The 16,269-nt window shown below is 41.6% G+C and overlaps 1 protein-coding gene across 2 annotated transcripts; it reads right to left on the bottom strand.

Annotated features, from left to right (window-relative positions):
* Positions 1-776: 776 nt before the first annotated feature.
* Positions 777-15,594, bottom strand: DDX24 (DEAD-box helicase 24). Of its 2 annotated transcripts, XM_074868677.1 has the most exons (10): positions 15,453-15,594; positions 14,290-15,015; positions 10,897-11,274; positions 9,107-9,260; positions 8,203-8,718; positions 7,066-7,141; positions 6,296-6,484; positions 3,703-3,832; positions 2,688-2,841; positions 1,854-1,941 (listed from the first exon to the last, which is right to left on the bottom strand). In XM_074868677.1, exons 2-9 carry the CDS (start codon positions 15,008-15,010, stop codon positions 2,735-2,737), a joined length of 2,271 nt encoding a protein of 756 aa, XP_074724778.1. In that variant the 5' UTR covers positions 15,011-15,015; positions 15,453-15,594; the 3' UTR covers positions 1,854-1,941; positions 2,688-2,734. The 2 variants fall into 2 exon arrangements, with proteins under 2 accessions (XP_074724777.1, XP_074724778.1); XM_074868676.1 differs by lacking the exon at positions 2,688-2,841 and having other exon boundaries at positions 777-1,941.
* Between the last annotated feature and the right edge of the window lie 675 nt (positions 15,595-16,269).

Raw genomic sequence — 16,269 nt, forward strand, 5'->3', positions numbered from 1 at the left:
ACACAATGCAAAAAAGGCCCACCTGGTCTTTAGTCCCTTCAGGGATGCAAAACCAATGCACGTTTCCTTTCCATAATGGAACATGATTAAAATGGCACAGAAAAGGAATGAGGGCACACTTTGCCTTTCTTCAGCTTCCCTTACAAGGAACTTTCTTTAAATTCTTATTATTTTTCTGATGTTACATTAACTCCAAAGATGTTTCGTCTTCTCACATGGGTGAGGAAGCAAAACCTTACCACCTCTTCCCCCCCAAAACTTCTCCCCTCTACTCCAAAGGGCATGAGACAAACAGTGCATTGCAAGGAAAGCTTAATACATAATTGATAAGCTATGCATGCTTATGATTAAATTGTCACAGCTCTTCTTCAGTAATGCAAGGAAACAAGAGAAGAGCCCTCCAGAGATGGGGGAGTTGGGGGGGGGGGGGGCTTCAGTTATTCACATAGATGAAAGAGTAAAGAGTTTGCTATTCTCACATAACCAGCAAGTGGTTAGATGGGGCACTCAACCCCACAGACAAATTTCTCTTTGACTAGCTCAGTAAACTGATGCCTCCTATCACAGCAGTGACACTAGTTCTATACTGTATGAGACACAAAAACTCAGCCTGATCTAGAGTTGGCAGGTGAAGGTTCCCTGTGCTCCCACCAATACAGATCCCACTGTTACGTCTTACCTCTTGGGTGCTTTTCCCCTCTCCTTGCCTGCTAAGTACAATGGACATCAGCTACAAGGAATTTAGAAATCTCAAGTGACTGAAAACAGACACAGGCTTTGGGTTTTATAGCAGATATAATTTAAAAAAAATTCAAATTATATTTTTCTGACACGTTTTTAAAAATAGTTTTAAAAATTACTTGCCCAGGTCAGGTTAAAATTCTTTAAAAGCATAATTATTAGGAAGCACTCTTCAAAAGTGACATTTCACAACATCATCATCTTTTCCGTTAAAGTAAAGGTCATGGTTCTAACATGTTTTCAAATACAGACTTAACTCCAAATATTAAATACAACACTGAGTAGCAACACTTATTTCTCAAAACTCTACATATCTCCCAAGGTCAGTCCTGGCCCACTGCTATCTTGACTTTTTCACACATTCTAAAACATATTAACACAGGACTAAGGGAATTAGACCCAGTGGAGAACAGAACAGAAAAATATTATCAGAGGAGAAAGAAAATTGGGAGAGATTTCCATAACCAGGATTGTAGACCTGCTGGTAACACTGCTGGTAACCTGCTGCCTTTCTCACTGAACTGGCTGCAGTAAAAGCCAAACCTCCCATTACTACCAGCTCAGATTGTACTCAGACTGTATACAGCTTATCTTCCCCTTTCTTTTAAGGACACTAAAATTCAAATCAAGTTTTATCATTAGAGTATGCCCACAGTGAATTTTACCCAGTAACTTTTACCCATCTCACAAGAAAGAGTAATAAACAGAACTATTTCAAAACTAATTAACTTCTGTTAATACAGAGAATAAGAACATAAGAAAACAAGATCCAAGACAAGATCTGACAGTAACTAAACACACATTAACAAAGCCCTTTAAATCAGCACCTTGCTTTGTGCCTGCACAACCAAGACAGGCAACACCCTCTGATACGTGTCTTCTAGCTGAGTTCCTCCATAAGCACTGACAGCCTTGATAAGGATTGTCCTTGCTTCCGTCACACCGAGTGATCTTGCTCAGTTATCTAATTTAATTTTATTGATTTCTTCTTCTTGGCTTGTTGTTTGGACACGGTACCCAGAGCAGATTCTGAAATGCCCGCTGATGTCTGAGGCAGAAGTAGTTTTCCAGACTGTGTTGGGTACTTGGTTTTCATAAGGACTTTAAACAGTGGCTGGGACAACATGTGCTTTAGTTGTTTTTTCATCCCCTTCAGCATCTTTTGCTTTTGGTTTTCTTCTTGCTCAGTAGCTTTTCTTCCTTGGGGCAGAAATCAAAGATACAGAATTTTACAAGAGAAGAATTTGCACTGGCATCTTTCACCAGGCTTCTGTAGTGCTAGGGGCAGATGCTAATCTCATCTCTCTAACAAGGTCACTCAATTCCCATAGAGTCTTGCAGTCATCTGTGACACTTTCAGATCACCCAGGCTGTCCACAAGATACCAAGATCAAGAAGAATTCTGACTACTGAGTAACTATAGCCCAGGTATCATTCTGCTAAATCATTCAGTTGCTCTCAAAAGCCAGACGAGACTTGGGAACAAAAGGAAAGGGGGCCCAGAAGATAAGGTATTATTAACCCAGGGCTTCTAGCTCAGGCAGATGCTTCTTCTGTGTATTTTGTTACTTTATGCATGCCTCATTTCAGCACCTACAAAACAGGAAGCCCCTTCCTCGTTATACATAAAAACCAATGAGGTGCTCAGATTTAGTAACACAGGAGAAATAAGGGCATAGAAAAGACTAGAGATAGTTAATACAGTCAGAGGCCTGAACTGGACAGAATTAATGAAATCAAGGTTGCTGTAACGTAAATTGGAAGGACATTACTAAATCTTTGTAACAGTGTAAGAGGCATTTCATTTATGGGAGGAATGACTGAAATTTTAATTGGTCTCCAACAAGCTATGGAAGAATCAGAGACTGAATACATTTTAAAAGCATGAATCTGGCAAGATTCTGGGTAGCAATTACAAAGTGCTTCACTCAAGAGCCACAACTTACTTGGACTAGATGTGCTGTTTTGAAACTCGTTTCAAAGCACAGCATATTCAGATTATGTCAAAACAAGACAGCAGAGTGCTAATTATCTGAGAGCGCTCCTGAACAGTTTGGACAGAGATGATTAGCACTTGCTTGCAAAGTGGTTGAGAACAAGCTAGGCCAGCCATGAATAAAGAAAAGAAAAAAATTAATGTGAACATGCTTCAAAATTAAGGCATCTGCATATTTAGCAGCTAAAAGGTTAAGAGACAGCTTAAGCTAAAGTGACCCAGGCAACACCCCTACTCAGAATGCCTTCAAAGAACTGTTAGGAAATCATACCTTCAGCTCCTAAAATCTGAACACAATGTGGCATTTTACAGCGCATCTAAGGAGTGCAAAGCTTCATGGTTTTGAACTAATAGGCACCAGTAGTTGCACAGCCCTACACATTCTGTCAAGCACAGACTGCAGAACATTTCATTTTAAAAATATAAAAAATTATTTAGTTCTAACACACCACCAAAAACCTCAGGAACTTGAATGTAAGTATTGGCCATTCAGCCCACACAACTCAACCTACATAAGGCTCACAATTTTTGGTGTTTGCTATCGCTTCCTGGGTGTTCCCACACAGAGCTGTCAGGCTCCTGTCCTGCTGCCTGACTACAGGGGAGTGGGAGAGATAAGCAGAAGTGGAGAAACAGCTTTTTCTTTGACACAGAGGGGACAAGACTCAAGCAGGACATACTGTGCTTTAGATTACCCTGAAATGTTTGCCAGAAGCTGACAATTTTTGTCCTACAACATGTGGACTTGTCTGTGACTTGTCAGAATTGTCACACCTCACACAGCACCAGAAATCTGCACAATCATCCCGAAAACACCAGCAACACCACATACTGAGTAATGACACTCCTTTCCTTACCTTCTGCCCTGCAGGTTTTAGGAGTTCCTCTGCCATGGTGGGACTTCTTCTGGACACCAGTGCTATGGGACCAACTGAGCACACCCTTAAACAAGCATTTCTACTTACCCATAAACATGTCATCATCAAGATCAATCTCAAGAGCCTCTGCAGCTTGCTGGAGCCAGGAGTTGTGCTGCTTTACCCGACTGTTGAAATACTCTGCCTTCTCAATCTGCCGTGCCAAATTCATCCGCTCCTGCAAGAAAAGTACATTTTAGACATTATTATCAAGTTTAAATGTGGGGCACTTTAGCAGAATCAGTGTTTGAGAGCATGCATTACAATGCAACTGAGGTTCAGAGACACTTTTGATCCCTACTGCTGTCCCAGCAGGTGCCCCATGTAATAAAGACACGTCATCATTTGCTAGTGTTTTCCTTCTTCAGATCCGTGATAGAATCTGACTTCGAAAACATCTCAACCACTAAACATGCCTGAATGTTAACTCCTCGTTCTTTAAACGAGTCATTACAAACACTTCAGAGACATCAAGGACAAATCATGATTCAGATACCAGTAATTTCCAAGTTACATATTTATAGTACAGCTGGATCTTAAAGATACCAGTCTCAGCAATAATGGGCAGCCGCTAGCTTCATCCCACTCTGAAGAAGTAAGCTCCTGCAGGCCATATGGAAGGAGCTACTCATGTTTTCAGAAATGCACCTGATCTTGTTTAGGCACAGGACAAAATGTCCTGCCCTTCCTCCCAGCTGCACACAGGTGGAACAAAGATGTCTAGCAAATCTAACCTGACCTGCAGCCTTCCAGCTGGGCCAAGCTGTCTTAAATAACTAATTCATTATGGAAAGAAAATCTGCACTGACAGGAAATAATAATCAACCCAGCAGCAAGTTCTGCTCTTTGGAATGTGCTTGCGGTTGCACAAAACAAACCTTGTGCAGGACACCCTGACCACCCCAACTGCACCGTAACAGCACCAGACAGAACTGCTGGCTAATTAAGACGCAGAGGGAGGGAGGGAGGGAGAGAGAGAGAGAGAGGAAATTAAACATGCAGTTGACTAATAAAACAAGTCAGTCACTCCTCCTTAGATCATTACAAGAAATTTATTGGTTTTCCATCTTTGTAAAACTTGACTCCTCTTTTGGTCTCTCCTCTACCCAGGTTCACCAATTCTATTCCTCTCAAGTGTGAAATCCCTTCAGACTTTTCCTGAACTTGAATGAAGGCATGCAGAACCAGGGAAGGAGTGTGCCAAAGGGACAGAGATAAAGAACCAGCATTACCAACTACAGCGGCTGTGTGATTAAGCCCAGGGCAAAGTGTAAATGAGACCTGACCATGTGAAGGGCCTAGGAGGCTGCAGTCCTGTAATTACAATTACGAAGACATCTTTTCTGGGGAGAGGATTACTATTATGGATAGAAGACTGTGAGATAGTGACAGGAAAATTTAAGTGTGGAAACAATATTTATTTGCCCATTAATTCACAAAGCATAGTAAGAGCCAAGAACTACTCATCAAGAAACACAGAAGGGACCTCTGAAGAAACACTCTAAAAACCAACAGATTTCTTTGTTGAACCAGAAACATTTGGCAGGTGGAGGGGGGCAAGGGGGGAGATTTAAAAAAAAAAAAAAAAAGAAGAAGAAGAAATTCTCTTTGTTACTACCAAGAGGAGAAAAACGAGTCTGTGGAAGCATTTCTTGGATTTTCTCCCTCTTTTAGAAAGCTGCATCTCCTGAAAGATTCATATTAAATATCCCATTTTCAGCAAGCCTGGGCTTTGAAACTTGCTGACATTATTCCCCAGGCGAGGATACCGCTGCTGCCACTGGGGTGGACCCTGGGCTCAGTTCAAGCCAACTGGATAAGCATGAACCAGAATACTGTAAGGAAGATACTTGTTGCATTATCTGACTGCTTGCATTTTTCTTCTGTTCTCAGTGTCTGTGCAATATTCAGACACTCTAACCCCAGCTGGATTCCTTTCAAATGCAGTATTTAAAAATGTCCCATTTGTACAAGGCTGATGTCACCCAAACTGTTAAGAGAATGCTCAGACACGAAATGGCCTCTTATTCGAGAAGTAGAAAATCTGCAGTGACTAGATGCTTTCTAAAATATGTTGTTTTGTAAATCCTAATCATTGCCCATCTAGTGAGTTACTGATTGACTGAATTCTCCTTAAAAAGGGCAATAACCTAGAAAAAGGAAACATACCTGGTTTGACAGGGTTCAGTGGCAGCTGTGGCCTCACACTTTTAGAAAAGTAGACAACTCACTACTTCAGCTGAGACAGATGAAGACCACTGAAGATCCCTGACCTGCTACTGTTCCTAACACAAGAGGTTTTAAACAACGTACTTAACAGAGCCGTTCCAGCTCCCCAGCAGCAAAACATACTCACTTCCCTGTACTGTTTTTGGGAATGTAGTCATGAGAAGCTCTACATAACAACGTGCAAGAAAAATGTAAGGGATGTTTATATTTGAACACATTTCTTGGGCCAGTTATTGAGGAGAAATCACAAACATTACTTAAAAAAAAAGATAAAAGTAGGATTAACTTCATTTTCAAATCCAGCTTCTGAAGAGTAATTTCATCTGAAACTGGGAAATAATGTGATGGGCAATGCAGTAATATAAGTAAGCAAGCAACTACTCAGACTGCAAAGAGATTGTTGTTTCTTTACCTTGATAGAATTCATGCACTTGGTTTCAACTGGGAAAAATGGCAGCTCTTCACTCTTCTCCAATGTTTTATAAATTTTCCTAAAATTAATCAAGTCATCAGGGCCAATCAGCAACAGGCTAAGGCCTTCATTGGCAGCTCGGGCTGTTCTGCCGCTTCTGTGTACGTACAACTCAGAAGTACGAGGGACCTGAAAATATTCAGAAAAACCATGAAGCTGGCCATGGAAAGGCAGCAGCTGCCTGTCAAGAGGTTGCTAAAGAATATTGGTTTTTATATACACATGGTACATTGCATGTAACACAGCTGAAGGTAAAGTAAAAAATGATATCTGGAGACACTTTTGTTCTCTGGTCCAGTATTCTCCCTTGCATAATTGTTTGTGAGTCTCTCAACTTCTGACCCTCTGCCATTTCATTTACAAAGCTGGAAAAAATTGTATGTGTCCTCAGAGAAGAGTAATAGGGCTGAGTCATTTGACACTTTTGGGTATCAAAGCAAAAAGCAAGAAGGATCATATTTGTTATGTCATTTCTCAACTATAATCACACATTCATGAAGTGCTACCTACCACAGTCAGTCACTGCGGCAATGAGATCCTTCAGCACAAAGCACTACAGGATAGTTAAATTAATAATGATCAAATCTCTACTTGGGACTATACTATATACAGGACCAAGAATTACAGCTTAATAGCGTTCAGGGTTTGGATCAGCAAAAGCTTATTTCAAAACCAAAACCATAAAAACAGAAACATTAAAAATATTTAACCTGGTAGTGGATGACATGCTGCACATTGGGAATATCAAGACCACGAGCTGCAACATCTGTTGTCAGGAGGACACAGCTGAGAAAGTGATAACATTTAATGAACATGAAATTGAAGAGTAAACCATCTGCCAAGGAACATAAAATAGAGCGACCTAGAATTCTACCACAGCAATTTAAGGAACAGATTTTTACTATATCATCTGCTGGAAATATGCTATTTGTTTGCCCTTACAGAAAATGATACCAAATATTACATCAGAGGTAGTTTTGAAACAGCAATTATTAAAGTTAAAAAAAATGCAAGGTTACCTTCAGCAGGTCTATTCTGTTTCTAATAAACAAATTCACTACCTTGCTGGATCCTGTTTTCCTATGCTTTTATTCTCTCCCAATTCACAGGAATGCTAGCGCAAATCACTATTTATAATGACCTTAACCCAACCATTTAGCAGGCGGGTACGCTCCCCTTCATTAGATTTTCAGTGCTCTGCCCAGTTTAAAATATATTTATTGTTTATGGTTTAGAAATATCTTTAGCTTGATATGACTATACCATTAACAACACAGTTGAACTTTTAGCAGGACAGAAAGGTTATTACAAGTTCAACCCGTTGAGAAAAACCACATTATTAACAGTACAGATTTAATAGCTTTTTGGGGCTGAAATTATCTTCTACCAAGTTGCACTCAAATAAGTTCTCTCAATAAATTAAAAGCTAAAAATACAAGAGGGGGGTGTCTGTTCTGACAATTAGTATTTCTTCTTACCCATAGAAATGAAGAACTATGCAAAAAAGTCATTCTTTTGTATAAACAGTCTACTACAGAGACAAAAGTCTCCCTAGGGTACAGAACAATTTGTTTAAAAAAAAAATCTCCCAGCAGCTGAAACTAGTTACTTGTTGGTAATGGGAATCTGTTAAGATTTTATGGCATCTGACTGTATACTCTCTGTATACCCCTTGCAAAGTGGAACTCACTCCACCCCATCACCTCAACCATCCTGTGAAACCCCATCCTTATTCATTAATAACCTTGCCTCCCCCAACCTGCTCCTACTCCAACAGAGCTGTTTCTTCTCCCCACTACCCTTTACACGATTTCTATTCTCTACTAGGAAGTAGAAAATCTATTCACCTCTCTCGCTCAGCAAACCTTTCCAGGTTTTTCAGCCTTTGTTTTTGGTGCATGTTGGCATGCAAAGGAAGAGGATCACAATTTAAGATTGTGAGGAGCGAACTGAGGCGTTTTACACAGTCTATGCTGTTTGCAAAGACCATGGTTCTTCCTGGATACTGCAAAAGAAAGTAATAGAGATAGTAGTCCTTCTCATTTGTATTACAGTGGATTCTGGTTTCTGTCAGAGTCTCAACAGTAGCCTCTTTCCTTGTTAAGTCTATTACTTTGGGTTTGCTTTTTATTCCTACTTTTTCCATTAACAATTCTAGTTTGGTCTTCTTGTCCATCTTTTTAGCATTCTTTTTCTGTAAAACTCTTGTGGGAGTCTGGTGGACTAAAGTCAAAGTGGCAGAAAAAACAAAAGTCTGTCGTTGAGGGTTATACTGTGAATCATTTAAGATTTCCAGCAACTGAGAGAGCTCTAAGAAGTGACCTTTCTCAACCATTCGGTCTGCTTCATCAATCACAAGGCACCTGTCAAATAGAAAACACACAGTAAAAATACACTTGTGCAGATAAATACAACTCTGACACACTTAAAAAGAAATTTTCCTGCTAAACACGTAAGGGAGGTTCTGCATGTAAAACCCAAAGGAGCACCAGGTATGCCAGGGCAGCTACAGTAGCCTTCCACATTTCTTTTTGAAAAATCAGGTTTCAAAAGGATCAATGAGGTTTTTGCTACTGGCTTTAATTGACATTTCTCTCCATCAGTATAACCACTGTGCATTTCAATAAAACACTCTGGCAAAGAAATAAGTGATGTTACGTAGTCTAAATTATTTTATCAGTTAGTAAACATAATCAGTATGCGGTGACACCCAGTTCAGTATCCAGCAGATAGTCTAAAAGGCACTTTTACCTGAGCTGTCGAAGATTTGAAAGATGTGGGTGTCTCTCTTTAACTAACTCCCACAGACGGCCTGGGGTTGCAATTACAATTTCTGGCTTTCGATTCAGTACACGTTCTTGCTTCTGTGCAGCCATGCCTCCAACTAGAATTGCAGTCTTAATGCCTGGAACATATAAATAATAGATTTTATCTCACTAATTTATCAGTGAATTTCTTTACATACATCCACTCAAAGAAGCATTTTATAAAGTCTATACCGCAACTTTAAGCAAGCACTTTGGCCAGGAAACTTCAGGGGTTTTATGTTACACTGAACACACAGAAATGCCCTCAATTTTACAGAAAAATCCTCATTATTGCTAGACACCAAAACTAGTCTTTCTTTTAGTGACCTGTCTTCCAATAGCAGGAAGAATCACGTACGTACTCCATAGCTGTTAGCTTTGTTTACCCGTACTTCAGAATCTCATGTTTTGTCAATTATATCTCCATGAGCAAGCATGTTCCTGTTACGAATAACAAGCAGGGCTCCCAAGAATAAGACTGAGAAATGCTTGTCTTGTAGTAACTGTTATGGAATAATCCTAACAAGAACACTCCCACCCAATTAATAACTCTCTGGACTGCACAGTAGCGCAGACCCTAAGTTAGCTTTTGACAATCTGCTTAGGTACTAAAAGGAGTTTAGCTTTGGAAACACAGACTCCACACATAGCTTATTTCACCCTACTTCTTCAAAGAATACATTGGCCCACGACAAACTCAATGCCACTGTGCAAGATTCCTGCAGTACCCAAGCTGCCACCGATCTCTCTTCCCTACTACTTGTGGAATCCCATGCTTCCAGGTGAAGATTTTTTTCAAAGTGAGTTGGAGACAATAAAGAAAACCTTCATCAAAACATTTTCTCTCCTGCTGCAGCAACTATACATCACTTGGGCAACAGATTTTTTACACACAAACAGCATTGCTCCTATCAGAACTGTACTGATATAAATTATTTCAGGCTAGGAGTTAAAATTAGCCTTGTAATCAGCTGTGGGCTGATGAGCACAGCAGGACAAACCAACAACAAAAGGAAGTTGTGCTTAAAAGCTCACTGCACTACACATCCTCTTCAATAAATAAACAATTACTACTATTGGACAGCTGGGGAGTTGTTTCCCGGATGAACAGACGGGGATGTGCTGACCTCTGGTTTAGAAGAGAAAGGAAGAGGATGGAATTTCTTTCATCAGGCATGTTACCTCCTGCAGCAGTCAGGCCACAGCATATTGCTGGGTAAGTCAGACAATCCAGCAATGCCTTCTACCCTTAAAATTTATGGCCACAGTTTCTGTTTTTCATACATAGACCTAAATTATAGATATGTCTATATCTATAATCTATTATCTACATAGATGGATATATTTGTAAAAAAAGGAAATTATATTAATAAGTTATATATATATAATGAATTTATTTTTAATATATAACCTACACTATCCAAAACCAGGACAAAGTTACCTGTGGCTGGGTATATAGTACTGATTCTGTGTTGCTAAAGCACAAGCCAATAGCTATTTGAAGGAAGAAATATTTTAAAGCAAAATATCCCACATTAACCGTTTACTTCCACATGCATCTCACTGAAGAATGTGAATGCATTTCTCAAATATTAGCAACTACAAAACCTAACCCTCCAAAAGCCACCCCAATTTTATGATGCGGAAGAAACTGTGGCACACATTCTGGTTCAACACCAATGCCAAGATCCAAACGCAGCATAATCTGGGACACAGCCTGTGGGGTGTACATACCTGTAAACTTTGCAACTGCATCAATGTGGTGTTTTACTTGTACAGCTAATTCTCTTGTGGGAGTAAGGACCAGTCCTAAAAGAGGTCTCTTTTTACAGGAGCCAACAGTATGTGTCTTGTCACCAGAATCAAATTCAAAATTTTCCAGCACCTTCACACAGCCTGTTGTGAAAGAGGCATCATCTTCATCTCCGCTATCTTCAACCTGCTGATGAGTTAGTTTTTCTGCTTCATCCTCGTTTTCCCATCTTGTTTCATCATAATGCTGATGGGACTCTTTAGAAACGCTGTCATTTCTGGTTGTTGAGCTATTTGATTTTTGCCACTGCAGCACAGAGTGAATCATTGGAATTGCAAATGCAAGCGTTTTGCCGCTTCCTAAAAAAACAAGCAAGAAGAATAATACAGACTGACAAGTCATTTATTTGAAAGGATGAGAAAAGCAACAGCCAATCACACACTGTTCTTAAAACATACATTTGTAACACACACAAACTCTTCATCTTTAGAAGACCAGAAACTTGCAGCAATAGCATCTTTTCTCCTGTTCCCTTTATACATCTCCTTGAGGTCACCAATAGCATACTTCCTGGGGAATAGGTATTTTTCCAATCTCTAGCAGGTCAGGCAGATTCATTTGTTCTCAAAGTGTTTTTTAAAAGCTGCAGTTGCAGACGAGATATTTTTAAAGAACTGTATGCCCGTAAGGAGAGTACCATGCCCTAATTGACAGTTCTGATCAATGTTCTCCAAATAAAGGAATAGCAAATGAGGCCAAGGACAAAATGAAATATACTTGAAGGATTCGCTTCTATCTACAATTTACAGTACATTTCCTTAGAAAGTTATAAACACAGTATTTTGAAATACTCGACTGTCTATAATCAAAACACATAAATCTGATTTAAAACAGATAATCCACTTTGGAGAGAAGGGGGTTGTCAAACACAAAAATGCTCCTCTGATTTTTATTTCAGGGGTTTACTGTACCAAACTGCAAGTCACATCCCTGCCAGATATTCCCTTCTAACCTATCTGTCACTAAAAAGGATGTTAAGAGAAGCCTGGCAGCACATCCACACCAGTTAAGGTTCTCATAAATATCAGCTCATTGATCACAAAAGCAGCATTCAGAGCACAAGACACTATGACACCATTGCTGCAATAGGCCACTGCTGGGAAGCAGTCCTCTGGAAATCTCATCTCAATTCCCTGAGCACTGTTTGTCCATATCACAAACCCATAATGGTTTGCCAAATTCAGCAACACAGAATTTTGCCTATTTAGGGGAGAACCTTAAGATTAGTTAATAAACAGCTAAGACCAGTATTGTTATCCTGATCAATACTGCTGCAAAGGTTCCTCGTATCCCCTTCCCCACCTTTTTGCATGTCTGGGAGGTTTCTCATGACTTCCACACTTGAAGCAAAAAATGTTTATAATCTGGATCTGCAGATTCAATATGCAAATTCAGTTTGCAGATACAATAAGATTCTGTATTACCAGAACATCTGTTTCTAAGGTGAAGAACACTGCTGATCTTGAATTAAATGTAATGCAATTTGGCTGGTGCAAATGTCAGTACTGCACCCAGCTAGATTATGGCTGTGATGATCAGGACTATTCTGCAGTCACTAGATTCACCCACAAATTGAATAATCACCTCACAGGGCACGTTATCTGCACAACACACAGATCACATACTATAGCCAGGCCTGCCAAACCAGGAGAAAAGTTTATCTTGGTACCCCCAGATACTACAGCTCAAGTTTTTAATGTCTTTTAAATGGTGTTAGATTGTAAGATTTTACAGAGATAAAATTTGGTTCCTTAACCAAAAACTTCACTAGTTCTATATGGTAATGAACAGAACTAGTTAGATCCACTGCATAAAACAAGCCTTGACATTCCTGCATCTGATCTCCATGTGAATCTACTGCTATATCAAAATCTTGCCGTTCTCCCCCATGTTGCTACCAAAAAGGGAAGACTGATAGTTCTTTCACCTGCCACCTTCCTCCCTCAAGCCCAATGCTAAGGGAAGCAGTAGGATGTGGAAAAAAGAACTGCAGAGTTTCAGCCTCTCCCAGCTGCAGCACTTCCTAAGACAACTGTCCGCACCTTCCCTCAAGTTCCTACAGGAACACTGATGACCCACTGGGCTCTCTGGAGAGACCCTGGTTTTCTCTCATGAAAGAAAATAAATGAGCACAACAGCCCTAATACCTCAGGGTTATGCAAAATTAGAGCAGCAAAACAATCTGTCATCAACAGCGCTTTCCATTCTGCAGCTAGTGAGGGATTTGCTTTCCAGCACTGCCAAAATGGCACTTTTTTGCAGGACAAAAACACCATTTAAATCTTCAGTTCCATTTTCAAGAACACTGCCTGAGGGACTTTCCAATCTTATTAAAGCTAATAGCACCAGCCTAGCTTCTAATTAAAATAAAAATGCAAATGACTGCATATTAGTATACCTTCATGCTCGAGAGCAGTAAATGGTTTTACAAGACAAGCAGTGAGATAAAGCAACTGGAACAGATGAAAAGAATGCGAAGGAAGCCTTTAAACCAAGGCAGCTTCCAACTGTGCTTCCTATTTTTAGTTTTTTGGGGGAAAAAAAACACTGCACTGCTAAAGAAGAGAAAACGTCAAAGGTATTAGCAGCAAAAAAAGTTAGAGGGAATAAGACTCTGAGATTTCACAGTATTAAGTAAAAAAGGAGCTATAACAAATTTCACGAAGGCTAGCAATGCTCAAAGACAAAGGCATAAGCTGGATCACAAGCTGGACAAGAGACAGTACCTCTCAAGTAATACTTACAAGCACAAGCAGTGAGAAGGGTTGGTGACAATGTACAGTCCCAGAGACGGCACAGGGTTGGCCTGTTTTTCTACAATAAAGGCCTGGGCCATATTCGTGCCTAACTGTGCCTAGCATTTATTTACCACTCCAAGCTAGTATTAAATCATCTTCAGCGGAACCTAGTTCTCTGCTTTGCCTTGGCACAGGGACATCCATAGAAGTTAGGCTGTTGGAAAGATGACCCTGTTTGTTTCGTTAATTCTCCCCTTTGCAGTGTATTGCCTTACAGTTCCCAAAATAGGAAACAATTTGAGAAACAACCAAAAAAGAGACTTCTGTCAGAAGCATAAAAACTCACTGAGACTTCAAAGCTTTGTATAGATGGAATGTCCTGTGTTTGTAAGCTACAAAGTTTTAATACTTTACAATGAATCATTACTAATCTGCTGGATATGCAGAAGATTCAAACTCTCCTCCTACATATAAATGCTTCTTCTGCTACATATAAAAACTCATAACCACGACCTACATTTAAAGAGGTGAGATGGGAAGTTCTCAGCATATACAACCAGTTTAACAGATTTGTACCTGTTTCTGCAGCACCAAGAACATCCATATTATCCCGGATAGCAGAAGGCAAGGCTAAAGCTTGAATAGGAGTTGGAGCACTAAACCCCAAGTAGCTCAAGGCACGCAACACTGGTTCAGGTACAAACAGGTCTTTCCATGCAGACACATCAGCTCTGTGATCAGTTGAGACAACTTCTGTTGTCCAGTTTTTAACTTTTTTAGAAGTAGGTACTGATGGAAGAGCTTCCTGAGCTTGAGAAGTCTTATTTTTAGCTACCTTCTTTTTCTTTGGAGCATCTTTTGTGCTTGAAGTGCTCTCAGTCACATGTCCACGGTCCTCAGAATTTGCTGCTTCAATTATTTCATTACACTTTGCCTCTTTATCAACTGGTACATCAATTTCTGCTGCATTAGGATCATCGCTTTTATCTGTTTCGCTTCTCAAATCTTTTGTTTTCCTTTTCTTTTTCTTTTTGGGAGGGACGATAAGTTCTTCCTCCTCCTCATTGCCACCTTCTGAAACACTCTCAGCCTTTCTCTTCTCTTTTACTTTCCCCACTTTAGAAGAGCTTACTAGCTTGTACTCTGTAAGTTCCTCCAAGCATACTATATCTCTAAATTCCTCATCAGCAAATAGATTGGGGTCGATTTGCACAGTTTTCCATTTTCCTACTACTTGAATGCCTTTTTGTTTCAATTTAAAGGAAGATTTAAATCTTCCTCCTTTTTTGGCCTTCATTTTACCTAAAAAAGAAAATGGAGGGAAAAAAAGCAGAACATCACATGAAAAGAATGAGGATTACATACAGTGATGATATTCAAACAAACAGGAACGCAAGGCATAATCCTTTTACTCATTTTTGGAAACATTATTGATACAAATGGCCTTACGCACAGCTGCAGCGGGCCAGGCCTGCAGCCTCACTCCTGGAACGCTGCCAGGGACAAAACTAGAATCGCCAGATAAATCCCCGCAGGCCGCGAAGCGCTCTCGTCCCTGCCTACCCCGGGTGCCGCCCGCCGGAGGGGCGGCATGGCCCGGCCCGGCCCGGCCCAGCCCAGCCCGGCCGCCGCACGCGGGAGCTCCGGGCACCCGCCGGGACCCGCGGGAGGCCCGAGGGGCCCCACCGGCCTGCAGCCCCGGGGCGAGGGGCTCCCCCCGCCTCCCCCGCAGCGCTTACCGCGCTCTGCAGCCCTAGGGCGGAGAAGAGCAGAGTGTGGTTGCAGGGCTCCGCCCGCCACCGGCAACTATCGGCAGCTGCCGCTAACACGACCTCCCACCGCGTGCGCTCGCGGCCGCCGCCATTGTCGCGTGACGTCACTCCGTGGCGACCGCGACGCCCGCGAGCGCGTTCCCAGGGGGCAGTGCTGGCCGCTGGGAGGAGGCGGCGTGCGCATGCGGCCCGCAGTGGGCGGGGACCTGGCCCCGGGGAGCGGCGGTGGCACGGTACAGGGTGCTGCGGCCCGGCGCGGCTTTCGTCACCGTTACCCGCTTCTGCGCGTCCCGCTGGCCGGCCCCGTGGAGCGAAGGGCTCGAGGGCAAGCGCCTGCCGTTAAACGGCCGGGTTTCCGCGCCGCCTGGCAGGTGCGCCTCGGCTGCTTGGGGACGGGACGGGGCTTGTCCCTTACCGAGGTTGCTGGCTGGGGCTATGCGGAGCGGGGGTGGTGCTGAGAGGTGCTGTGCAGCCGCCGGTGTCTGCTGTTTCTCCCAGAGATAAAGCAGTGTGCAGGTCAAGCGTGAGGGTTGTTAACAAGGCCTTACTTTAGGTGCCCTAACACGGCCCCTAATAGTGCTCTAGATTCCCTCTACGTTTGGCTGTATGATTGAGCTTCTTTAAGGAGACGAGCTTTCTAATATGTAAGCAACTAATGTGAAGAAATGAGGATATTCCCTCTTCTTGCCCGTTTTTAAAGTTACTGGAGCGTAGCATCTACTTGCTAGTGTTACTATCAAGGTAACTTTTTACTGCAGCTTACATTTTAAAGCAAACATCAGGC

The sequence above is a fragment of the Strix uralensis genome, chromosome 4 (genome assembly GCF_047716275.1).
Source record: "Strix uralensis isolate ZFMK-TIS-50842 chromosome 4, bStrUra1, whole genome shotgun sequence".
Classification (NCBI taxonomy): domain Eukaryota; kingdom Metazoa; phylum Chordata; class Aves; order Strigiformes; family Strigidae; genus Strix; species Strix uralensis.

What these genes read in the sequence shown, in the direction of transcription:
- DDX24 (XM_074868676.1), bottom strand. Translation starts at nt 15,010, where the DNA reads ATGAAGGCCAAAAAAGGAGGAAGATTTAAATCTTCCTTTAAATTGAAA. An exon ending in AGCATGTCATCCACTACCAG is followed by an intron (nt 6,485 to 7,065) that starts GTTAAATATTTT and finishes GAATATTTTCAG; the next exon opens with GTCCCTCGTACTTCTGAGTT. An exon ending in TGATGATGACATGTTTATGG is followed by an intron (nt 1,942 to 3,702) that starts GTAAGTAGAAAT and finishes TTCTGCCCCAAG; the next exon opens with GAAGAAAAGCTACTGAGCAA.